We start from the raw sequence: 26,528 nt of genomic DNA on the forward strand, positions 1-26,528 counted from the left end.
CGCTGGGCTACATGTATTTGGTTTCTGCGGTTTCTTTCAGGCTGGGTGCTTTGACCCTTGGCACACTATGAAAAGACAGCACTGTGAACTTTACTTTGAGCTGTGAAGGTGGTCAGACCAAGAACAATAAAACAGGGTCACAATCTGGCAGCATAGTGGGAGCCTGTGAAACAAGAACCTATCAGAAAAGTTTCTGCTGAAGCTCCAACTTGTTTGAGTGAAATGTAATGATGGTCTTTTAAAAGATCCAGGTTAACAACACTAGACCACAAAAGACCATTTTAAATGACCATTATCGTTTTCCAAACTTGCAGGACTGACCCTGAAGGGCACTGGCAGCCTTTGCATCTTTAGTCCCTGTTCCACGCTGAATGAAAAACAATGGGGCAACCGAGAGGAAGTGATGTTCAGTACATTTTGAAGGTGGGGAAGCTTTTAGGTGACCCAACCTCACCGTGGTACAACAACAGCGTAACAACATTTTCCACTTTCCAGGAAACCGGTACACAAAGGGAGGTGGGCACTCTTGCTTCTGTGAGCTGGGTTAGTAAGAGAAACATTCAGCTGGCCAGCTACAGCACATACAAAGCATTAGTAATGTGTAGAAGAACTAATAGAATAGCCAATATCTCAAAAGTCCAGAAATATGCTAGCTTGCTAGAGGGTCTGCTTCAATGAATTCAGGCTTTTCTTGAATGTGTCCCAAATTAATTTGGAGTGAGTTCCCACCGTAATCTCTTTCTCTCCTGTAACCTATTAATCTGTTTTGAAGAACAGCAGACTTTCTTCAGAGACCTTGCAAAAGAAGTTTCTATTCTCCTGCTTGCTCCTCATTTGACTTCTGCTATTACGTGCTTTTTGATTGACCTTTCTTCCTCTGTAAGAGTACAGCAATAAACACATTTATACAGCAAACTCACCTCCACACAGAACGAAAAATGATATTGCATAGACGTAATGTCCCTTAATTCATCACGCAACCCTTTTCAGCACTCCCCTCTTTTTCCCCAACGTATAACAGCAGCACAGCACTGTGATTAACCTCCGAGAAACCAAAGCAGGGACTCAAAAGATTCACCGGTCTTGTATAAAACAGGGTAAAGCTAGAAGCCTTTGATATTAAGTAGCTTAACACTCAAGAGATTAAAAGCCCTATGAAAAGGCAGACACTTCTACAGCCTTCCCTGAATTCGCATTAAAGTTAAATGTCATTGTGGCGCATTAGCATGGAGGTGGCTCCGTATCAGTCTATCATGCTCTGAATAATTACCCATTCCTTTGAAATGCAGTTCACATCTCTGTCTGAGAGGTATGTGAAAACAAAAGAACTTGGGAAAAAGATCCCTTGCAGTAAAATGTCAGATACCTAGTCAGAGCTGGGGCTATTCACCTGAGCAACAATGGCAGAATTTTTGTGTGGAGCAGCAGGTCTTTTTTTTCGTGACCTCAGATATTTAGTGATCTAGAGACACTGGACAAAGATGAGTCAGTGTCTGTTCCAATGGTTGCCTTGGTGCAAAAAGATCAAGGACAGTCGTGCGTGCTTCAGAGTGTACTACGTAGGAGGCATCGGTTTCCTCGCTCCCTCTACCTCAATCTCTGTTCTCTGGCTGGGTCTTTGAATGCTAATACTTCATACCCTCAATTGCAGGTCAGTGCAAAACACATATTTGCAATAAACAGGTAAACATGCAGGTCCATTTGTTAGGTAATTTTCCAGGTAATGTGAATTTCCTTTTGTTTACTTCACTAAACATGTAGTTTCTTTCTGAAACTATAATGGGCTGTTCTTAAATTCTACAGCCTAAGATATTGGTGAATGAGGCTCCATGTTTTTATACATCAGTATTACTTCTGGGCACTCAGAAAGTGACTCATTTAAGAGCTTATTCGCTCAGAACTAATATTAGGCATAAACACGTGCGTCAGTGCTCGATTTGTCCTATTTGCATGGAGCCAATTTGAGAGATAATGGCAAAAGTCAATAACGTGAGCACTCATCAAGAGATAATGTGATTGTGTGAAAAAGTGATTGCTTGAAACAACTAAAGAGATGGTATACTCCCTTTTGTTGCTTTGATTAGACCAACTAAACATGTCCTAAGTCAGGAAGATGTGCACAATGTTCCTCCCAAAGAGCTGAATGTGCTTCTTGCTCTTTTCTCATTCAGTAAGCTGAAATGATACTAACGAAGTTCCATTTGAACAGCTAAACAAAAATAATTGGTGCAATCAAAGCATTCCAATGACCTATTCAAGCAATCATGATGCGTGCCCACACTGTTTTCCTCCCTTCAACAACATGGTCTAATATTTGGCACACTCTCTGCACTCCTCACGCACTTGGGCAAAATCAAGGTTGCATGAGCCCAAAAGCCGAATTCAACCCTTGATAAATAATCCACAAGGTGTCATTACTTTTGAATGATGCTCCTAGTGTTCTCCAAGCACACGCCACCAAGCACACGTGTCTTTCATTGATCTGGAGACTCCAGACAGGGCAGATGCATCATTGAGCAAGTACTGCAAGGTAATGGGAATCTCAATTCATTTCGCAAGTGCAGTTTTACAGTCCACATTCCTGTAAAGGAATAGCTTGGCAAACATTTTACTCTTTCCTCAAAAGTAGCTGATAAGTAGCAAGACATGCCTTTTCCGTTTTTTTGTAGCCTCTTTCTGCAGGCCACACCAAGGCATTTAATCTGAGCAATCTGAGTAATATTTCACTTCATGTGTTTCTCCCTTATTCAAATGAGAGTTATTGACAATAAAAAAGTAAAACACTGATTTTGGGCTTTGTTAGATCATAATAATATAATTACACATCAAGCAAATGCAACTTCAGTGAGGCTGCTCATAGTTACTACAAGACAGTAGATTAAACTGCAGGAACGGACGCTTCAGAGAGGAGTAAAATAAGAATCACCTATACACAGAACACACAAAGCAGAAATATCAGAAGGTAATCAGCATTGGACGATACTCAAGTTTCACAAGCAGTACAGTAGTATGGCGCCATCTCAACTAGCCTGTACATTTGCTAATTTTTACAGATAACTGTGTGTAACAGAGTCAGAAATCACATAACCTGAATTTAAGGAACCTAAAATATCTTGCTTAAGTTCAAGGGCCAGTTTCCCACACCTAGATTAAGGCTGAGCCTAGAAAATCATTTTCAAAAGGTGGTTTACCACCAACACTGCACTGTAAGACAAGGCTTAATGAAATGTGGCCCCAATATCCCCAAACTGGCCCCAGTGAATCAGTTCACTTGACAACTGTTACACTATATGTTTGTGTTCATTGGTCTCACTGCTCGACTCTGGAAAACTCATGAAAAAACTAAAAAAAAAAAGCAAATTTAGACATCAGAAGTGTGCTATTTTAGCTAAGACAAAATCTGATTTCTATGTGACTTTAGTCCATATACAGTGTTTTAATGTACATCAGTGGTCAAAGGTTTACACCTGGAGACAAGGATGCCCCATGGGGCCAGTGTTGGCTATTCACTTTTCAGTAACAGTCTGGAAAACATGAGCACTGCACTGAACACTGCACTCCTTCTCCATATTTGATATGACCTCACTAGTGTACTGGCCTGAGGCAGCCTGACTGGGGTGTGTGAAGTTGCCAGCCATAGGGTAAAGTTCAGAACCCTCAATGGTGAGAACTGATCCATCCTCATAACTAATTCAATGGCTTCTGTGTTAAATCCTTTGTCTTCATAGCAGCTTCTCTCTGAATCCAGTCAGTTTGATAGAATCCTATTTTTTCTGCATTCAAGGACAAAATCTATGCCTTGCAAATTCCTGTTCTTTTCAGGGAGCATGTGGTGTTCCCTTTGTAAACAATATGATGAGGTGAATTTGCAGCTCTAACAACTAGAGGTAAAGAAGGAAGCGTGCAACAAGTCTTTTGTTCTGCTGTTTTGCTTATCAAACAAATGAGCATGCACACGAAAAAAGCCCTGTGTCTCTGAAAGGCTTCAGATAAGAAATGGCAAAACGCAAAACTAGGAAAGCACCTATTTATTCATTCATGAACAACCGCTCTTCATGTGGATTAGCCTGGCCATCGTGAGATTAGATCTGGCGTGGCAAACTCATTTAAGATAACTTGGGATGTCACAATCGGATCCAGTGAATCGGGATGGAGTCCGATCCAGGCCTATTTTAATGCTGTTTTAATCCAAGGCCAGTTCAGAGTCTTTGTTTTAACCACAATGTTTGGAGCTCAATCTGCTGTCCTCAAGGCTCCAATTAACGGACATTGGGGGCAGTGGTGGCTCAGCGGTTAGAGCTCAGAGCTATTGATGACAGGGTTCACACTCTCTGCTCCCCGGGTGCTGGAGTTGGCTGGGTGTGTGTGTCCACTACCACAGATGGGTAAAATGCGGAGCACACGTTTTGCTGTACATAGTAAAGGTACAGATACATGCACCTGGGGAGTGCACGCATCTCACATTGTAATTAATATAAATAAACATTATTATTCATATAATTATATTAAACTACATAAAACCATCATGGAAACGACATTTAAAAACAGGCATCACATTCTTACAACCTAAATATTCGAACAACAGCTGACTGACAGACAAAAAACAACTTTCTCTGACTGAAACAAGACAACTGGACCACTGATCAACTAACACTAAAACTTTCAGCTCTACATACAGCCTCTGTCAGAGCTATAATAATGTCTTCATAAACCTGTTCTTGAACTGAATCACTGTAAAACTGTAGCTTTACAAAGTGCTCCAACTGTGCTAGGTAATAGCTCGTCCAATCTTGGTGAGGTCGCAAAAAAAAGGGAAGACAATTTTGACCAATTGGATAAATATGTCAGTAAAAGCATTTAGTGGATAAGTGAGTTGAGGCAGTTATCTTGCTGAAACAGAACTCACTGTTCTGGCCTCTGGTTTCACTGTTTGGGGAAAATTCCCAAAATGGAGATTCAGAAGAAAGTTCTGACTCAGAGTATGACCGTGTTTTACCACCGCCAGCTAGAATAGTGTCTGATTGATTCAGCTTGAACCAATGTTTAACTGTTCAGAGTGTGGATTTCCTTTAGCAAGCAACTAAACTCGAATGAATTCAAATGAATTAAAGTGATTTAGTAAAAGACATCAGGGCTTTTCAGTTATTTCATGGGACAGACGCTATCTGTCGACATCTATTGATGCTGAGCTACGATGCTAAAATCCCTGCATTTTATTCATTTTACTGTATTAGAAAATCATCTAAACAAATAAATATTACATGTCTCTCTAATGTTAATCTAGGTAGATGCTGCAGGTGTAGAAAAATAACATTACCTGCAGTTCTGAATATTATCATTACCTTACATTAGAATATTTCACAATCAAGCAAGACGAATATTCTAGTTTAATTTCAGCTCACAGCCTTAATCCACACACAAAGCCTCATGTGCCAAAATCAGTAAATTATGAATGGCACTTTCCAGACTCTCATTCTTGCTCAGTGGATGAAGAACATGTCCACCCAGCTGTGCATTCATGGATTTTAGCCTGGAAGAAATCCCAAACGAATCTAGTACAATAGGCCAATAAGTAACGCATCTCCATTTACAGTCCCTCACAAGCCAGGTCATACCTTCACATATCCAGACTAACTCCTAGGACATTCCAGCTGTCAGTATGAAGTCTGAATCATTAAAGACTTGCATTCGCAGTGGATGAAGGATATGCTTTAACCACGTTGCTCATGTTCTGTTAGTGTGTGGAACTGATGGTTCTTGTGGATCACTGTATAAAAGGCTCTTTAGGATGCCTCTGCTGTTGGGACATAGTTTCGAGAAAGTCTGCACAGACTCAAAACACAATTCAGATCACTAATGCTGGGATCAGATTACACAAATCCAGCTTCATTTTGACATTATTTGGCCTGAGCATTTGCATGGTGAATGACATCAGTTTTTCCTCTATGTGACCTTCTGTTTACATACCGTAAACCTGGGAGCTACAGTAGCTACATTTATATGTAAATGTTATTGACATGTCACCTCAAGTTCTCTTTGAAGGATAGACAGCCCATACGGTCTGCTTTGTGACCCCAAGAAGAAGAATTGGTTCCACTTTTTTTCTTATTATTTTTCTGAGCACAAAAACACCATCACACACAGCACATCTGTAGCCAGAATTGACTGTTTCTTGAGCCTCTTCCTCTAAACTCTACTAATGTTCAGCATTGTTTAATCATGATCTTCACATACCAAAGTAAACATGACAACAGCACTGAAGAGGTGATGCAGAATGCAGAAAGAGGTGTCTCTTAAGCTCAGTACATGAGGGTTAATTATGAAGCTCATTCCCATGCTGCAGAACAGCATTACTCCTTCTTGGAACTGTTACACATTTAATTTAACTAATTTCATTGGGAAGTTGGACGAGGCATCCACAAGCCCATCTCAGCTAACAGTGAGGAACAGGCAGGTGGAACAGAGCTCAAAGCTCTTTTTTGGCTTTCTCCAGACATGGACCATCCAAATAGGAAATGCACATTAGTTTCGTCTTGGCGTCAAGATTGCATTACCAATTTAAAGCTTTTCTCACTAGTTATAGTCTGTATGAAGCTAATAGTTTCACTAGGTGTGTAAAAGAATAATATGCTGTTATTATCATTATTCCATAGTGTCATTATTCCACATGTTCTTTAAAACATACATGCTGCATACTGATTTATTAAGACTACACTCGTGGTATGTGTTAAGATGTTCTCTGAAGTGACTGACTGGTGCAGTGATCTGAATAAATACTGAATAAAATTGTGGTATGAAAGCAGTGGTATCTGAGTGTGTGGAGGGAATCGGAATGGTTTAGCATTTGCCACACGTTCAATGAGCATATTAGCACATTAGTAAGTGTTAAGGCCCTATAGCATAGCAGCTAATTTGGATCTAGCTATGAATTATATTAATGCCTCACTATATCACTTACAACCCTGCTTAAAGGCATATGATGAGAACATAAATTTAACTGCTATTATCCAGGCTCAACACACACACACACACACACACACACACACACACACAGACACACACACAGACACACACACAGACACACACACAGACACACACACAGACACACACTTACATACTTACATACTTACATACTTACTCTAGGGATATCGCATGATTATATGTGATGCAAACTGCAAAATTAGTGCAGTTTTTCCAAGTAGGATTGTTTGACATAGCAGTTCTAAAGTATATTGCAATATTTATAACTTAAGTCATTTAAAAATGATGACATTTGAAAATGAAAATCAAATATAAATTTAATTTCTGTTTCACGTTTATCTTATCAATTGGCAAATAAACACATACGTGTGTGGGGGGGGCCGTGTTGGTGTGGAGGGGATAGAAGCTCAATGATGGATGGTATGGGAGCTCACTGTTTAGTGATGTCACATGATAAATAAATAAATAAATAAATACATACATACATACATAGCCAGCACTAGCCACAAGCTCAAGCCACTGTTGCATCGGATTTGTTCCAAATGAAGCGGTAGAGCCAGCAAACCTGGATGAACCAGTTTTTAAGAACTAATTGAAAGCCTCATATGTAAATATTAAAACACACCCAAAATTAATTCCTACCCCAACATCAAGCACCCTTTAACTGCTTCTCTGAGGCAGAAAGCCTGCTCTACAATTCCTTCATCACAACAACCTGTAAACAGGGGATTCCATTAAATCCACAAAATACCAACGAATAACTGACTTTTGTGTAGGTTAATCCCCCCACGGATAATCCCATTACCTGTATTTGGTGTTTAGAGACAGCCTGAAGTAAGGTATTCCTAAGATTTCTACACTTTGTTACAGCAAAGCACAAGTGCCTTAAGACGATGTTTTAGAGGACATGACCGAGAAAGCAGAGCAATTACTATATTATATATATACACACTATACTATATTGTCTATAACTAGGGTACCTATTCTAGCAAGCTCAGCCACATTTACAGTTACATTTATGTCTTTTGTCTTTTTTCCAAGAATGACATACATTGGAATTATGTTACACAGGTAGGTCAATAAAGACTTTGAAGTCTTGCCCAAGGAATCTTATTGGTCTAGAGTGGCGTACTTGCCTGGACAGGGAATGAAATTGTAGTTGGCCACAGGGAATACAATGTTACCCATTACACTACACTGACCGCTGCCAAATGCAAGGTGCTGTAATGCAGATTTGTACCAGAAATGATAATAATAATCATCATCATCATCATCATCTACTTTACACTTCATCATTACAATGGTTTGGGCTGATGCACTGAACTGTCAGCTAGAAACAAAAACAAAAAAAAAAGATATTTCTCGGTTCTCAATGATAGCTCAGTGATTGCACACTGGAATATTAGCCCTTAATCCACCAAGGAGAAATCAATCAATCTTTGTTGAAGACCGACCACATTCTACTGCTGCACTGGTTGGTGCTAATGCTAGTGCTCATTAGCTCACTGAAGGCAGCATCTGTTACTTTGGCACAGTGACTGAAGTATTTTCCTTGGCTATTTTTCAATAATAAGCCATTTCCAAATGTATACATCAGTGACCAGCAAAATTATCATTCACACTGCTGATTCTTTTTTTAGCATGCCATCACCAGTTCACCCAGTGTCTTTTTTCTTTCCTTACTCACTATGAACCATACATCAGTTTACTTTTACAGGTATGTGAACATCAAACTTCGTCAGAATGTGCATGGCTAGATACTTCACGTTCCTGTCTACTGACATAACTGACTACAGGCAATCCAGCAGGTGAAGCTCTCCAAGTTCTTGACAAGCAGAGTGACTCAGTTCCACTCCCACACAGGTTGTCTATTTCAGTTTCACTCCATTTGAAATCGTCATCATTACTCATTCACGCAGTAACAAATAAGACCTAGAGGTGTAATCAGGACTACATGCATGCAAATCAACAAGAAAATAAAGTACGGTGGCCTTCTGATTGAATCCACTCTCAGACTCCAGAGCCTGCAACAATCTTAGAACTCGATGCAATAGGCTAAAGTAGATGAACATCTTAAAGAGAGCTGGGTGAAGGCCTCAATCTATTTGCAATTAATCATGACTGGCAATAGGACGCACCAGCCAAGAAAAAGTGGAATTGGAACACACTGCAGTTACTAATAGACATGTTCTGCCATGAGGAGGTCCATGGAACGGTGGACATCAGCAGTTTCAATACGAGTCAAAAGCTATTCCAGAAATGGAATGTGTTTTTAATGGGACTCGGACTCATTCCCATCTTATCAGCCCCAGACTCTGCACCATGTCCCGATACAAGAAAAAAAAAAAAAAAAACCTAAAGACAGCAAAATACCCAATACAGCAAGTAATACACACCGAAAATCGCTGCCATCCGACTGTACACACACTTGACACGGGCGCACACGATATCACATTTTTAGGTGTAAATTACTGCAGTTATCCAAGACTCTACAGCCAATAGGTTATACATACTCATGTGAAAACAGCCTGCTAGTCAGATATGCTCTTTCAGGGTCATGGGCTCTTGCTATTCCGTCTGAATGCCCAAACCCTGAATTATGCTGAATTATGCTTGAGGCAAGTCTTTCAGTAAACACAGCTAATACTGAGGGCAACACTTTCAGTCAAAGGGCAGGCCAAGGTGTGTCGCAGCAGCTTGTTTCTGATGTGCACCTTATCTGGTTTGTTTCTTCACATATTACTGCTTGCTTCTAAGAATGCATGATGATAGTATCATATCAGTTTCAACAGAAAAGTGTCTACAAAATGATCCTCATATGCTAAAATATCGGAATTTTACAATGCTTAACCCTTTGCTGTAGTTGTGCTAAGTAACTAAGCTAAAGACATCTACATCTACAACTACAGATTATTTAATAACTACACTCAAAAGTAACCATGCTGGAAATGGCTCATTATCCGAACATTTTTGATGAAATAAATAACCACAACTGTAAAACAGATGTGAGAGTGAAGGTTTAAAAAGAATCTTCACTTGTTGTAAAGGTTCTTCAGATCTGCACATCTCTTACAAACATGGTTCTCAAAGAACCATTTGTAGCACATTAATGTTCTATGGAACTCTTTGGGGAAACTCAATTTAGGAAATCATCAAGGCCAGAGAAGAACCTTTTGACCATTATTATAGTATCGGAACATTCTTGACATGTTTTATTACGCTCTCTGACTAATCTCAGGATTCCTCCATACGTTTCTGTGGGTGTATTGATGAATCGCAAGATCCAAGAAGCTTAAAAAATTGGTCAAATAATAATGCAGGGGCAGATTTCAATGTCAGATTAAGGATTCACTAATGTTTTAATGTTTATTGGCAGTCAAAGTAACTCAAATGTTGGTTAATGTGTAACGATTACATTTTATGACAACTAAGGGAAGGTTTTTTTCAGGCCTTGGAGACTTGCGTGGCTTTGTCATGTTTCCATATTTTCTTGGTGCCATGTTGACCTCATATTGTTCTGACTTCTCTTCTACACACATTTCCCAACAAAGTCTCACACGTTCTCAGTAGTATTTAAATGTGGTGACTGTGTTGGCAAAATCAAGTCACTTTTGTGTTTATTCACCAAAAAATGGGATACCTGCTGCTAAACATCAGTCTAAGCATCTAAACAATTCATTTTGACTTGAGTGTATTTTAAGTGATATTATAATCACAGTTTGTACCAACAGAGCTGCAATATGGAGGTTTGTCACACTGTCTTAGAAACGGATCATTTGTAAATAGGGAATGAAGTGTGGGTTTACACACAGTTCACATGAAGTTTAAGGAGTAGCAAAACACAGCAGAGACACATGGGGCCTCATTCATAAAACCTTAGTAAAAAAAAAACATTCATTTACAATCAGCATATAATTACAGTCACACCCAGGAGTTACAAATGGAATATAAGGAAACCTTTGGCCTGAGGAATCTCAGCAAAAAGCCTATAACATGTCCAAGAAAAACTGCTGGGGAACTGAATAAAACAAAGTGTTTGATAGATTATGCAATCTAAAACTCCTGGGATGAAGCAGCTAACTGAGGTCAGAGAAACTCCTGATCTGTCAACAATCTTCTGCTAGATCCTACTGGTTGCCAAGCATGACTAGTACCTGTGCAGGTACGGGAATAGCATGGGAATCTCAAAACTGGTTCTAAAATGTTAAACATAACAGAATGGGTCTCTGTAGTCTAAGGCGACGAACTAGTCAGTCATCACTCTCCGCTAATAAATCTGCACGATCTCTAAAGATGTGCTCTCTATGCAGAGCTCCGTCTGCTAACTCCAGCAGCAGCGCAAGATCAGCCATTTCCACTGGTGATCATTACAGGTCCTAAAATCTTTTATAGTGAAATTATCCACATTAATTAGGTAACTAATTGGCCACATGTGTGACATAATTTCGCAAACAACTGCCCTGTACAGGCTATTTGGAAGTTGCTCTGGATAATAGGTTGTATTGTGGAACTTGTGAAGCTTGCTGAGTGTCCTTTTGTTTACTTTTATTACTTTGTTTTTTTAGTATTTAGCCTTTAGTTAATAACTGAATTAATGTGCAGTCATGTTAAATGACACATTCTGTGCCTTACTGATGTTACGCACACATCATGAGCAGCCAGGTGCTGATGTAAAGAAGTGCTGTAGATGCTTACGTTTTTGTCTACAGTGACATCATCCTCCTTTTTGGCAGCATCCAGGTCAGTCACCCCGCGGCTGAATTCATCCACTGTGCTGTCAGGCAGAGGCAGCTCCTCTGCATCAATGTCTGTCTCCTCTGCTGCCGTCTTTTCAGCTCCAGTCAGCTCCCGGTCTGCACACAGAAACAATTTGTTTTCATCTTCAACATGAATTACAATACTCTGCAAGCAGAAAATAGAATAATGTACAGGGAGGTGTGGGATAAAAAGTGCAGCTTATTTGAGCACACTAGCATAAAGCCTGAGGTGATGACCAGAGGGACTATTCAAGCCCGATGAGAGGCTTCTGGCACTTTAACTAGTAGTTTGCTGTTCGTCTCGACGAAGGCTTTGACAATTAGTCCCTTAAGTGGCCAGTCTCACAGTGTGGCAGAGACCGTGCTAACAGGACTGAGTCACATCCATGTGCATGTGGTTAAAGCACTGCCGTCAGGGCTGGGGGACCCTCGTGTGGCTGTGCATTGGCGCGTGGGTGAAATGGCGCTCATCTGCATTTCAAAAGGAAGAATCTCCAGAGGCAGTGAGGAGCACGGAGGAGGATAATCAGCCTGAACTCACGGCCCGGAGAGCAGGAGAAAAAAGAGCCTGCCTCAGCCACTGATCGTCACACGTGCCGTACAACGCCACCTATCACAAGCCTGATGCGCAGAGGCTGGTTCCTAGTGCACCAGAATACGTGGGGTGTCACTGGAACGAAATTTCACGTTGTTAAATCAAATGCTGTGGGGAGTGTGACGAGAACACAGACTCATTTTATTTATCATAGTACAACTTTAAAGAAGCTATGCATGTACTCCCATTCATGCACCCCACTGACACTGACAACTATTTTGGTCATTTTATACCCTATGATGAGTGCAGAGGTGTATATAATGACTGCTTGACAGAAATTGTAGCTGATATTGATGGTAGTTAAACCATTAGTTTTGAAGACCTTATCTGTATTGTCACACCTTCCTTTATAAAAGACCACTACTGGTTAATGACAGCTATAAGGGGTGCTTACACAAAGACACATTAATAAATATAAAAAATATATATATTAAACATTTATGTTCTGACATAATATCTAAAGCCCTTTAAACACTTTGATAAATGTATTAAATGTAGTGTGATTAATATGATATACAATAAGTCAAAAAGGCCCAATAAATGATGTGGGTATGTATGTATGCAGCACTGCTGTGTCTGATGCACCAGCCAAACACACACTGACACACAATCACCATGCCTCGGTCACTACAGTGCTGACAACAACCTACCACCCAAGTAATGCCTGCTCTGTGGTGGACCTGTGGGGAACACCACCATTGCAGAAGGTGGTAAAAGGAGGCTAACAGAGTATGCAGAGAAACAGATGGTCCACAGTCTGTAATGATAGAACTACAGAGTGCTCCTATATGGTACGTGGAGCTGATATAATGGGCTGATAATGGGTCCAAACCAGTAGATATATGTAGTATCTATATATATATGTAGTAGTTTTCATGGGATAGGGGAGGACCTAATCAGTGGATGGTAATTGACGATGTCAAAAGAAAATATAAAGTTTATATTAGTTTGTGTGTGTGTGCAGGCTACCTTGCACTCCAGAGTCTGTGCAGGTCTTCTGGCTGTCTCCATCCTCCTGGCCATCTGCATTCTGCTGGGTGTGCTGCAGGCTAAGCTTGTGGCAAACCTCGAACGCCTGACCCACTGTCCGCACAATCCGCATGGCCTGGCTCTACAGAGGGAACACATACAGGTCTGTGCTCACTGAGCCAACACAATAACGATGACCGGCTCAAATGAATAGGTGGCTTAAAATGTTAGAGCACCCTGAAAACCCTTAAACACAGTGAGGAGAGTGTTGCTTGACAAACTGGTTGGTACATTAACCTATGCTGGCCGTGAAAGTGCTGATGCCATTGCCGTCAATTAAAGAGATGAATTTTAGATGGCAGATGGTAGCAGATATTTGGACCTGCCCATTTTACCTTGAGTTGAAGTCAAGATCTGGGGGGGGGGGCACAATATGCCTGGCCAAACGGAGAAAGGCTATACCAGCTTGACCCTGTTTTGAATGCTTTCGGATTGGCTTTAATGCTCAGCTTGTTCACTGAAAAGTTGTTTTCTGTTTCTAAACTCAGATCAGAGCAGTTAGCAGAGGATTAATGTTTTTATTAACAGCAGATGACTGAGGGAACACTCACACCCACAACAGTTAATAAAGTGGAAAATTAAATGATTAACATTCAAGGCCAGAGTCAATGCGTGGGAGAAAATCTGTATAGGGTCCATGGCATTTTTTCCTGCTTCATGGCAAAGCACCCATCAGGGCTTAGTTCTGCAGATCAGAGCGCAGCGGTATCTCTGCAGAGCAATAATGACATTCGCCCCTTTACCATTCAGCTGATCATGTCAGGTGTGTGAGGCCGGGAGGATCCGAGGGAACAATGGGAGCGTTGTGATCTCTGAGCACTACTGCACCGAGTGTCAGGAAGAATTCAGTCTACTATCCAGCACTGAGCGTTCGAGAAGGCAGAGTTTTCATGGCCTTTCTTAGTTAAAATACATGTGGCTGTGCAGTGACAGTTGCATAAAACACATCTTTGCTACTCTGTATTTAAAATATTCCTAGGTTGCTGAAGATATACATATTTAAACGAATGTGTGCTCAAAAAATAAACAAGGAAACTGACGTTGTTTTTCATTTTTCGACAATCTAAAGCCATCAGTTCTTTATAGATTCTGTTTTAGAAGTTCATGATGAATTCACTAGTAGAAATGCTCCAAAATGACTGGGAAGGAAATCTTTTACAATGAATTCCATTGAAAGTTAAAGATGCTTTTCCTTCTCCTGTAAAAGTTACTTTTTCATAGATGTGAGGGTTTTGCGTGACAGCTGCAAAGTTTCCTTTATGAAACGAATCCAAATGGAAAAGCTTAAACAATAAACTGATACAATCAGCAATGTCATTGTCAACTTTTCTGTGCCTGCAGTTCAGAGCCACAAAGGTTCGAGAAGGGGATACGCAATTCCTCTGAACAACGGCAAGTGTGCTTAGCTTTGACGAACAGCGAGCCATGCCGGAGAAAAAGAAGCGAGCCAGGTGCTGCTTTCGGCTCTGAAGAGCAATTACGTTCCAGGGAGCCCTGCTTAAAATAATGGGACACTTCTGTCTAAATTGTTTTCTCAAACGGCCATACTTCTGCCTCAACAAATCAATAGCCGCTGAACTCGCTCGTTTGTCTGAATGAGAATATGAGTGGAGCTCCTTTCCCTCGCTTTCATCCTTCTTGCTTTGCATTTGGAGTGAAGATGATGTCAGGACAGTGTGCCCATTCTGTCTGAAGATAACCAGTTAATAAGAGCCTCATTTTCCGTAATAAGTGCGGATATACCTAAAGCATGCTGTGAAGTCAAGAAAAAAAAAAAAAAAAAAAAAAAAAAAAAAAAAACACAAGTAAAGAAAGGCAGAAGAAGAAGAAGAAGAAGAAGAAAAGCCTGGGAAAGAAAGCCGTACACCAAACTGTGCTTGAAAGACGTTTCTTCCTGTCTCCGGTTCTTCTGCTCCCAGATGATGAAAGTGATGCAGCTCTGGCTCCGAGCAATCCTCAGCAATTTCGCTGTCTGAGTTGAGTACACGCACTGCTGAGCTGAAACTGGGTTTCAATTAAAACACCTGTCCTTCAGACACGTTCGTCTGAGGTCTCATCATAAGCCAATTAAAATAGGCTAACATGAAAAATCGGCCATGTTCCGTGTGGTCAGTGCCAGTCTGTTTAATCAGGAAGCGATGGAGGGTGGTGGAGAAACCGATGACGAGCTCACAGGTTTTGAGTTCAATGTCAGACACCACTGTAATCCCGTAAACATGTGATTTAACTCACATAATAAGCAATTAATATACCAAACCAGTTAGGTAGGAAAAACTGGGTACTGAGGGGAAAAAAACAAAAAAAACAAAAAAACAAAAAACAAACAAAAAAAAAACTTCACAATTCACAATCTTTAACAGCAATTAGACTCAAACTCTGCTTTTTAAACAAGACTCTGATCCTAATCTACATCTAAATCATCCAGTTTATCCCAAATCAACATCAACAGATGTTTGGGGATCAAAGATAGCGGTGGCTTTTCATGAGGATGCTGAACGAAAGGAGGTGACTCTTTGGCCAAAAACACCAGTCCAACTTGGCACAGACGATCTTGGGCAGGCGATGCTGGGTTTTTGGCAGTGTCCTCATTATCTCTGTCTCCTCTCACCTTTAGGGCCTGCCTGTATCCATCACACGCTATTAAAATGCACAGACCTGCTTCCTGCTCTTTGGCTTGTGCTCTTTAATTGATTCCCCGGGGTGACACCTGCATTTAACAGCTCATGATAATGAAAGGGCAATTAATAATGTTACATAAACCGCAGTCTTCCCAGAGCGAGCAAGCGTGAGAACAGGAGAGTCTCCTAGCTGGTTTCAAAACAATCCTGAACCTGATTCCCAAATCCGGTCTTGGGAGATCTGCTACCCTGGAGGGCTCTAATCTTTAGATGTGCCTGGAGGTCTTGCTTAACTGAATCAGGGTTAGGGTTAGGTCAGGGTGAGAACTGAGGTCTGAAGGACAGTAGATATGGACTAGTCCTCTTAGTAACACCAGCATCAAAAATGTCCACATTTGAAGCGTTAGGTTCTTAGACAAAGTCTGCTGTCTGAAGTGTGTTCATTTCTCAAATATGAGGATTAAAGTCACACAAAAAGGAATATGAACAAAAGTATTGGGACACCTGCTCATTCATTGAGTACAGCCATTACTGTACAGGGAAGGAGTTCTACTAGATTTCAGAGCATTTGATTTGATTGCACTCTGGATGGATACTGGATGGAGCACCGTTATTCCAGACAGACCCCTCTAGCCTACGCCTGACATTAGGCATAGGTTCATATTTATCTGCTCTGAGTCCTGTTCTATTGGTAGTACTTCTCTGCAGGGCGTAGACAAGCTGTGTATGTGTGTGCATTTGAACATCTGTGCAATAGGTGCAACCTAAAGAAGCTGAATGCATTCGTTATATGGGGTGACCACATACATTTGGAAATACAGGGTTTCTTTCTTCTCACAGCACAAAATGTGTGTACAACAGTAAAGAAGCATCAATTCAATTCATTAAACATCTACCCTGAGTGTGTAATATAGAGCTTCTAAAGGTTCTATAAAAAATTGAATACCTGCATCTACAAGCCACTTGATGGTTGGTACCCCTCGTTTATTAAACAAAATGTGCACCTGTGGTCCACAAGTTATGTATTATGTGGTTACTTATTTTCTATCTAACACTGACAGAAAAAAATGTTACAGTGCAAAGAAAAATGGCACATTTACTTTCAAGATATGCTAACTACACTTTCTTAAGGACTGTTTTATAGCTATGCTGAGACGCTGGGCTTGTTGAATAAATCTTGAACTGTACATATCTGTCCCACTGACCTAGTGCTAAAATCAGTCCACTGAGAACAGTCTTGTTTAGCCCTCATAACACAAGTAAGTAAACATTTCTCCCAATGTATGTAAAACAAGAGGTTTTCTTCCATCTTTCCTCGAGGCTCAATTACAATTTCCTTCTGTCCCCTCAGAGCTGCTGTGCTTACAAATAGCCCTTAGCAGAGCTTAATCTGCATACTTGCTTGAGGGCACTTTGTGTTCAACATGAATAGACTGGACAGAATGTTGCAGTGGCTCCGGACAGCTTGTTATAGCAAGCTTGTTTGTCCTGAGGCCTACTGCACTCCCACTTTGGTTAGATTTTAGCTTCATGCCCTAAAGGGCAAAATGAGACGGAGGGGATGTGCACTGTACATTTACGAGACTAAATTTGAGAGAGAGAGAGTGAGCAGATTCCATCTCCTCAGTCACCTTCACTCACTGCCGAATGGTATTTCCAATGACAGCTTTCTGTCATCCATGGAAATTTTCGAGTGTTTAGTGCATAATCTGGAACACAGCACTCAGGGGTGACTTACCTTCTTCTTGGACTTGAATACATTGCATCTGAACACATTGCTCTGCCCGTCTCTGGCTATATAACTGAAGATTTTCAAATCCTGGGAATCATGTGATACGTAGAATATCCTGTAAAAGACAAGAAATTGATCCGTTAACAGGATGATGTTAACAGGAGCTACATCAATATGATTGAAAAAATAAAAAGATGTAAAAGAGAACTACACATTGCATCTGTATGTGTGTGGGATCTGGAAGAACAGATATTAAATATATGGAACTGGGGCTGTTTGTTTTGTTGTGTTATTTTAGTAATCTAGCACCTTTTTAAAGAATACGGCCAACTCACAGAGAGAGCCAGCCAGGCTAAAGTCCAGCCTTCTCACTCAGGAGTTGGTTAAAAGTTGGATAATAAACCAGTGCTTCCTTCATACTTAAAGACTGTATTACAAACCTGACGCACCTTGTTTTGATTTCATATAAAGTAACACCACAGGGAGATAAACGCATTACTGTAAGTGTTAACCAGACACACCATAATAATCCATATTATCCTCAGACCCTAGAGTCACAGAGAGAGAAGACACAGTCTTTACTGTATATAATTCATAGTATTATTATAATTTCCTTTTAATGTTAAAGCCATTTTAAGGTGCACTTAGTTAAGAGCACAGGATAAAAACAAAAACCTAAAACTGCTCATGCCCTAGTTTGTCCTATTGCTCTGAACATCAGTATGCATGTATACTAGTGGGCAGTCTATTCAATCAATGAAAGTTATTTTCATCTGGAGATTAGATAAAGGTTTATTTTTCCCTCGGATCATGATCACACTGATTACAATCAATCACCCACATGGCAATGCAGTTCTCCAGCGCAGAGGAGGCAAGAGAGGGCTTTTATCCAAAGCAGAATCGAGTGATAAACAGCGCAGCTGCTCAGAGCTGTGAAAGAGTGCGCTGGGCTGAAAAATCCCAGGATGTCACTCCAGTGACGAGCAAAAACACTGAACGTCTCCATCAACAACACTCTTCCCTGCGCTCGACCGACCGTCAGTACAAACAAAATCAAACGTATCAGGAGTGATTTAAATAAATAAGAAAAGTGCAACACCTTCTCCGGTGGAAGCGTACAAGCTAGGCTACGTGTGGACGGGCTGGAAAGTGGTTGGCCGTGTGCAGTTTTGTAATTCAGTGAAGCCTGACGGGGTAAATGAACAGCTCAGACGATCTCAATAGGCCTTGTGTCAGAAGAAGAGAAATGCTGGGAGTGTGTGCAGAGTGAACGGCAAGCAAAACGCACTGGCCTGGAACAGGCACACTCTAATGGGCTACGGTGTTTAGAGTGTTTAGAGCTCAAGCGCTGATTTCGGCGCTACATTCGCAGCACTCCGCTTTCATCAGTGAGTAAGATGAATGGGCTGTGAAAGCATCTAATCATTCACACTAATTACTTCATAAAGTCACGTCACTGGTGTTTTCTTTGTGCGCTGATGTAATGTCAATGAGTGTGTGCGCATGTGTGCGTGTGTGTGTGTACACACGTCCCAATTCACAGAGCACCTCCATCAGCCTTTCACCTTGCTGAGTCATGCCTCATTATCTCAGGTAACATACTGATACCAAAGGCATCCCATCACAGCAGAGCGAGGCTGGCTTGACCTTTTCAGTCTGAGCTGCAGCACTCAGGAGATCCATTCTCAGACTTTGTGCTCTTGACTTTAAACACAGAAACACATGACCTACGACCCATCAAACTAGTGAGCTTCACTTACTTCCCACTGCAGCCTTAATGCAGATCAGAAAGCCTACTGAAGAAGATCAGACACATTTGCTAAATGAATTCTTCCATCTGCTGCCGGTGTTCCATGGTGTGTTAAAATTTCTACCTGCTTTAAAACAAGAGCTGGAGTTTTAACCCAACAAACACACTATCCATTATAACAGTAAGCTACAGTTAATTATTGCAATATATTTCATCGCTGGGGTCCTCCACTGGCTAAGATCGCAGTTTCGACCCCCAGTGATGCGGCAGCCACTCATGACTCTCTCAGTGTGTGTATAAGATCACCTTCCTTCACTTAGTTGTAATCAGAATGTGCCTCTGTTAGCAGATGAAACAGAATTGGTAGTTCATGTTCTCTTCCAAGCGCCCAGTTCTGAGTCTGTGTTTTAATCGCGGTGTTCAGAGCACCATCTGGTGTCCTCAAGGTGCCATTATCGAACATTACCGCTCATCTGGCAGCACTGTGGAACGTTCTCAGAAGGTAAACAAAAGAGTTTGGAACACTGCACGCCTTTCTTTGTTTTTAAACCAGCTTTGAGGAGCGCATTCAGAACCGAGTGGAGACTAACGCTAATGCCAATACACACACACACACACACACACACACACACACACACACACACACACACACACACACACACACACACACGATCCCAGCATATTCACCCACTATAAACCAGTTATTTCACATCAGTAGACCATCAACAGCAGATATCAGTCCAGAGTGTGTACCACTACACACATATACACACACAGTGACTTGACAGCAGTGTTGTAAAGGGACTGAGAGTCTTTACTAAACTAAAAAAATCGGTCCAGAATGTCTATGCTTAATAAAAAAAATGTAAATCCAAAGAATCGGCTGATACTCAAAAGAAACTGATCTGATCAGGGGGCAAAATAACCTGACTGGGACATCCCTAGTTTGAAAGGATGTGGTTGCCTGGCTTGGCTAGAAGGAAGCACATTATGGCCTTCGCCCACCCGGCACTAGTGGCATCATGTGATTGGGCCAGTTCTAACTAGTGGGTGGAAATTGCAAATGAATATATTTAAAGGAAAACCAAACAAATAAACAAACAAAGAAAAAATATAACGAGTAAATGATGGATAGATTGCCTCACAGTGTCAGTACCTAAGCAACTAAACAGCATGCACTGCGTTAACTGCACAGCGCAGAGTAGCTGTTTGGATAACAATAATGAATGGATTAATTTATATTAACCAGATTTTTAAATGTTCCTTTTGAACAAACAGAAATGTTGCTGATGTATTTTGTCAGTTTCAGCTTGTTCGTAAACCTAAATGTAAAAATGCCTGCCATTTCGTCCACCTTTAGGAAGTAATGGTAGTGACAATACAGTCCACCGATAGTGTCATTCTTTCATAAACTGCAATAAAGTTAATGGTTGGGTCACTGCTGTAAGATGCATTAATAAACCTGCCACACTTGCTACAACATTATGTTAAGCAGGCATGAGCATTTAACACTGACAGAAAGAGGCAGTATGCCAAAGCACATCTACATTAGGCTTTCAAGGTATTGAGCTATTCGGAATTAAAAATCAATAGTGCCTGACTACAAAGTATTGGGATCGCACCTTGAAGGACAAGGATTTATTCAAGGATTCCCACTCCACAGGAGCGCACTGCAATGTAGTGCTGAATATATGCCACGGACATGCAACTACACTGGCTACTACTGGCAGGCCATCATTTACTGTGTTGCGACTGTGTCCAACATTGCAGATTTCAGTGATGTTTAGAAAACAGCTTTAAGATAAGATCTGAAAAATGATCCAGCTTTCCTTGCTGGATTAGGCTGCATAGGAGTTAAACGTAAACTGTATAGTCTGGAGGCTGTATAGGAGCTGAGCAGGGATAATGAACGTCCCTGAATAATTACACAAGACTCACTGGTGTTACAGTTTCCTCTTACCTTCAAAATCTATTCGATTAATGGTACCACAATAAGCAAATTTAAACAAATTAAGCATTAATAAGCAAATAAAACCACCAATATTTAAATAAAAAAATAAAAGTCACCACTATTTGCATATATTTGGCTAAAAGAAAAAACAGGAAATGTGCTAGTGTGCGTCACCAAACACAGTGTACGCTCTGGGTAAGAAATAAAATAAAATAGGCCATCTGCCATTACCCAAACCCATGATAGCCGTGGAAAACAAAAAAATCCTGCAGATATGGGCCAGCAGCTTCAGATAATGTTCACATCCACCAACAGAATGAGTAATTCTAAACATGGCATGATGGTTGGTACCAGACAGGCTGGCTGGGGTATTTCTAGAACTGCTCCTGATCTCCTGGGATTTTAAGCACAGCAGTCTCTAGAGTTTACTCAGAATGGTGTAAAAAAGAACAAAAACACTGAGTGAGCGGCAGTTCTGCCGACAGAAGCGGCTTGTTAATGCGAGAGGTCAGTAGAGAATGGCTAGAGTGGTTCAAGCTAACAGAAAGGCTACAGTACCTCAGATTAACACTCTGTATAATAATCTCAAAATGCGCAACACCTCAAACATCAGGCGGACGGGCAACAACAGCATAAGCCTATTGAGCTCTAGTTCTTTTGAAGACCGAAAAAACATAGCTTTGGTGATTTAGCATCACTTTAATGCCAAATTTGAGTACTATTGCTGACCATTTCGCTGCTGCCCAATAAAAAACATGAATCTCCGTTTGGTCCGTTTTCAGAGCCCTGTAGCTACCCTGTATCCTGTGTAAATAACTCTGGATGAATGGACCAATAGAACTTCAATTCAGAAGTTTTTTTTCCCTTCTCCTGTAAAGCTGCTGTTTTGGAGTTGTGTTTTTCTCTGGACAGTGGCAATATGCATTCTTTTGTAGGCTCCTGAAAAATGGAGGCTATTTTGAGAGCAAAGGGAGACCCTAATCCAGTATTTGTGTAGTGTTCCCAATGAGGTACTGCATGAGCGCATACCCAGTAAACACTTCCTGACAAACAAATGCTCAAACTGGCCCTTTGGTAATCTCTTTGTATCCTTGAAAGTAGCCCTTTTGAGATCTGTGTATCTGGCTGCAGCCGAAATCTCTAAATAACTCCTTAAAGTGAAATGACACTGAATGACCCCTCTCTAGCCCTAAAAGCATATACAAGTGACAGCCCCTCATGAATCTTTCAGATGCCTGGTGTAAGCACCATCAAAAAGCTTAGTACAACAAACCAGAACCGTGAAAAAATAATGCTGAGATTTATTCTGCTCATGAAACACAGTCTGTAGCTCCTGCCTCTAGTGCTTTCAGATCATAGTGACAAAAGGCAAGGAAATGTCATCATGCCCGTTAAGGAGGGAGGTCCTCAGCAGGGGAATGAGCTTACACACCTCTGGAGGAGACGGAGAGGCTTGTAAATGCCATGACACTCATACGCTCGCATATCCTTGAGCAGGGCCATCTGCAAACTGCCTAGGAGGGAATTTCCATTCTTCTGTTGCAATGCAAGATGCACGCTTTTGATTTGGAGATATTAGCACTGCTTATGAAGAACGAATGACACACATCTGCTACATCAATTACGAGCAACGTTAAGGTCAACTGTGAACGACCTAGATAACGTATTGGTTAAGGTTCGGTGAAGACGAGCAGAGTGCTCAGCATGGATGAGCTAACGTGCAATAAATCAGGTACTGCTTTCATTTCCACTGGGCTGAATTCATACAGCGTAGTCCATCATCATTAGGACGGTAGCTTTGCTTGTGCAGGTCATATGAACCAGTCCAGTCCAACTGAAATAACTCCATTGGTAAAGTTCTTCCAATCAGAAGGACCAGGGTAACTGAACAATGAAACAAAGAGAGACAACACACCAGAAATAAAGCACAATAGAGTGTGCTCAGAAAATTCCATACAGGATTAATACATATTTAAAAGAATTCAAGACAAGTTAAAGTATGGAGGACAAAACAAACTGCTAAGATTACGGTTTCATTTGTAAATGAGGGGGGCAACTGCCAGTGAACCTTGTCTTTATGGACAATAGAGCCGATTACACTGATGATTCTGAAGTGTACAGCAAAATCTTAACTGCTGGGTTATTAAGCTCTTAGGTTACCTCTAAGGTGAACATCTTACCCGACAGCCTCACAAGCACCTGATGTGTCCTCATCAACAGAGCTTTACAAACGAGTTTCCCCTCCACAAAATGGTAAGAGCGGTAATGGACGTCTGGGTGGTCACAGATGCATGTCCTTCCTTGGATTTCGTGCCGCATCTTTTTGTGTAGGAAAGCTAGCTAGTTAGCTCTTCTCTAAATTGCTCCAGACCACATTAAATAGCCTATGGAATGTTGGATTAGCATAGCTAGCTACTTTTTGATCAGGGTCCGCAGCAGTAGCCTATTTCAGACTGCTTTCACTTTGAATACGATGCGACCTGTGGCGGCGAGGAGGCGGAACTGAGCCAGGTGAATGGCATAAAAGGGCATGCTCAGTCGACGTGAGACGCCAACACGGGAGAGTCTACACATGGACTGAGCTGCCTAGGACTTGCTAGACAAAGTGCACGTGTGTGAAGACTGCTAGAGCCCCACTAAGGCCATTATGTTTGTGGTGGAGGGCTTTCAAATCAAAGGTACGTGTCTAACCTGAGCTCTGTGTTTGTGTCGTCTCTGAGCCCAGCAGCCTATCAGGACACTATGGCCATGCCACTTTCCCCAGGGGTCGTGTCGCAGACCATAAACCATTCATTCATGATTTTCTCCACTTCAGTCATACTCTTTATATATAGAATTAAACACATTCAACAACACTTCAGTTGGTGATGTCTCCTAAGTTTAGGGTATTAAAGTTATACTTCCAATTAGTAAACACTACTACCAGTTACACAATCCCTCACATTTCCTCACACACGTATAACTCAACTAAGTCAAATTGATGCATTTTTGAGTTTTGTTGTTTGTTTTTACAGGGGAGACTGGCAATTAAATCCATGATATCTTGCTGCAAGCAATTTCCACACAGAATTCCCACCAAGCAGGTTGTATACAGTAACTCATTAATTGCCCCCCAGCCTGATAAAAATAAACACTGCTCTGACATTTCAGCCACCTCATCCCCTGATGTCAGGATATTGGATGGACATGTTGTCAAGTTAGAGAAGTGAAGCTCAGCAAGGATGATTAATGCATGTTGATTGGCTTGGCAGAGAAGAGTCTGAGGGTGTCCGTCCACAAGTGTTCTGTATTTGCAGAGGATTTTAGAATGGATGGATTTTCTGACCCAGAGCTGCTGAAATTCATCAGATTCTAAACAGACTCAAACCTTTATAACGGCAAAGTTGAAAGAATTTAATACAAGTGTGCTAGAAATGTCTAAATAGTCAGAAATGACTCACTGTCTAGGCCAGGCAATTTAGTCTTTGTCCACTGTCTTTAACAGCTGTATGCAGCTCAGTCAGAGAGAGACTGCAAAGAGGCATTCTGCAAGGTGTGAAGAGCCTGTTTATGAATTTGTGTTTTAATGACAAACATTAAACATGTCTAAAGAATATACAATTTCGTTGATATACTGATTGCCTGTAGTTTAAAGTACACCATATGGACAAAAGTATTGGGACACCAGCTCATTCATTCTTTCTTCTAAAATCAAGGGTATTAAATTGGAGTTTATCCTGCTTTTTTGGAGTAAGTGTCTCCACTGGAGTATGGAGATTTTGGAGCATTGTTGTGAAGATTTGATTCCATTCACTATCGTTCCAGAGAACACAGTTTCACTGCTCCACAGCTCAATGCTGAGGGCTTTATACTCCTCTAGCCCACAACAGCATGCCTAATGCCAGACAATGTTTATCTAAGTCCTATTCTTTTGGCAATACTTCTCTACTAAGACAAGACAAGCTGTGAGTGCATTTGTGTATATGTGTGTGTGTGTGTGTATGTATCTGTGTCAGCAATGGGTGCAGCTTGAGTTGTCCAAGGGGTGTCCACAAACATTTGGATATATAGTGTATGTCAAAAGAACTCTAAGGACAGATGAGTTGATTAGTGTACAAGACACCAGGAGGAAATGCACTTTGAATCCTCTCTAATTTTGTCCACAGACACATGGTGAAAAGCTGACAAATCAATAAAGTGGAACATCAGAAGAAGCCCTTTTGTCAGACATTTCCATAACACTTTCATCATACTCAACAAAGACAGTGATGTACTATGCCACAAAAGCACCATGTAACCTGAAATCGGACACTTCCACTCCAGTCATTTCTGCGGTACATCATGTGATTGGATTTGGGGAGACAGATGTGAACTACTGCACAGGACAAGTCAGTCATGCTAGAAACAACAAGTATAATAAAACCTTTAAACAGAATTCTATCATGAAATGTTTCTAATATAAACTCATAAATACTGTGTTTTGACAGTAGGATCTCTCAACACCAGAATACAGATTTTGATAGTGACACTTAGTGAAGTATTACATTCATTAATCCTCATTATGATCTGAACACTGTTATTATTACATTAAACAAGTATCCAATGCATTGAACACAGAAACCAAGTGAACGAGTCTTTTTAAAAAAAAAAAAAAAGAAATCTATTTCTAATCAGTACAAAACACACTCCTCACCTTTTAAAAAAATAAATAAGGTACTGAAAGACAGAGCATGGATTTATTTGGCAATTTCCAACACTATACCACAGTTCGTTCTGACCTTGCAAAGTGAGTGACTGAAGAAAATCTGGGAGTGCTAATATCTCACAATAACGTCACTCCGAACGCAATTCTGTAAATATCTGTCCACTTTACTCGCCTGTAACCTAGCAACAAGAACAAGAAGATGTAACAATCAGGTTTACGCTAACTGTTAACAGGCCTGCCGTAATGTACAGTTACTCGGGCATCAGGCCCAGAAAGCCTCATAGCTGCCATATATAAACACTACAGCGCGGCTATGTAGGGACACTGCAGAGCCATGCGGAAAAGTCATTTTCAGCCAACAGCGCGCAAACAATACAAAAAGGAAGAAAAACAAAACAAGACGCAAAGCAGCAGCCAACTCGCACCCACGT

At 41.0% G+C, this 26,528-nt stretch overlaps 1 protein-coding gene across 2 annotated transcripts in view; it reads right to left on the reverse strand.

Annotated features, from left to right (window-relative positions):
* The window catches only part of nos1apa (nitric oxide synthase 1 (neuronal) adaptor protein a), a 119,858-nt gene that overhangs the window by 37,376 nt on the left and 55,954 nt on the right, over nucleotides 1–26,528 (reverse strand). For both annotated transcript variants that reach the window (XM_072684356.1, XM_072684357.1), the window contains exons 6-8: nucleotides 17,719–17,827; nucleotides 13,303–13,444; nucleotides 11,677–11,834 (exon numbers count right to left, since the gene is read on the reverse strand). In XM_072684356.1, coding sequence (XP_072540457.1) covers nucleotides 11,677–11,834; nucleotides 13,303–13,444; nucleotides 17,719–17,827 — 409 coding nt within the window. The remainder of the gene's footprint in view (nucleotides 1–11,676; nucleotides 11,835–13,302; nucleotides 13,445–17,718; nucleotides 17,828–26,528) is intronic.

Source organism: Salminus brasiliensis, chromosome 7, assembly GCF_030463535.1.
Source record: "Salminus brasiliensis chromosome 7, fSalBra1.hap2, whole genome shotgun sequence".
NCBI lineage: Eukaryota > Metazoa > Chordata > Actinopteri > Characiformes > Bryconidae > Salminus > Salminus brasiliensis.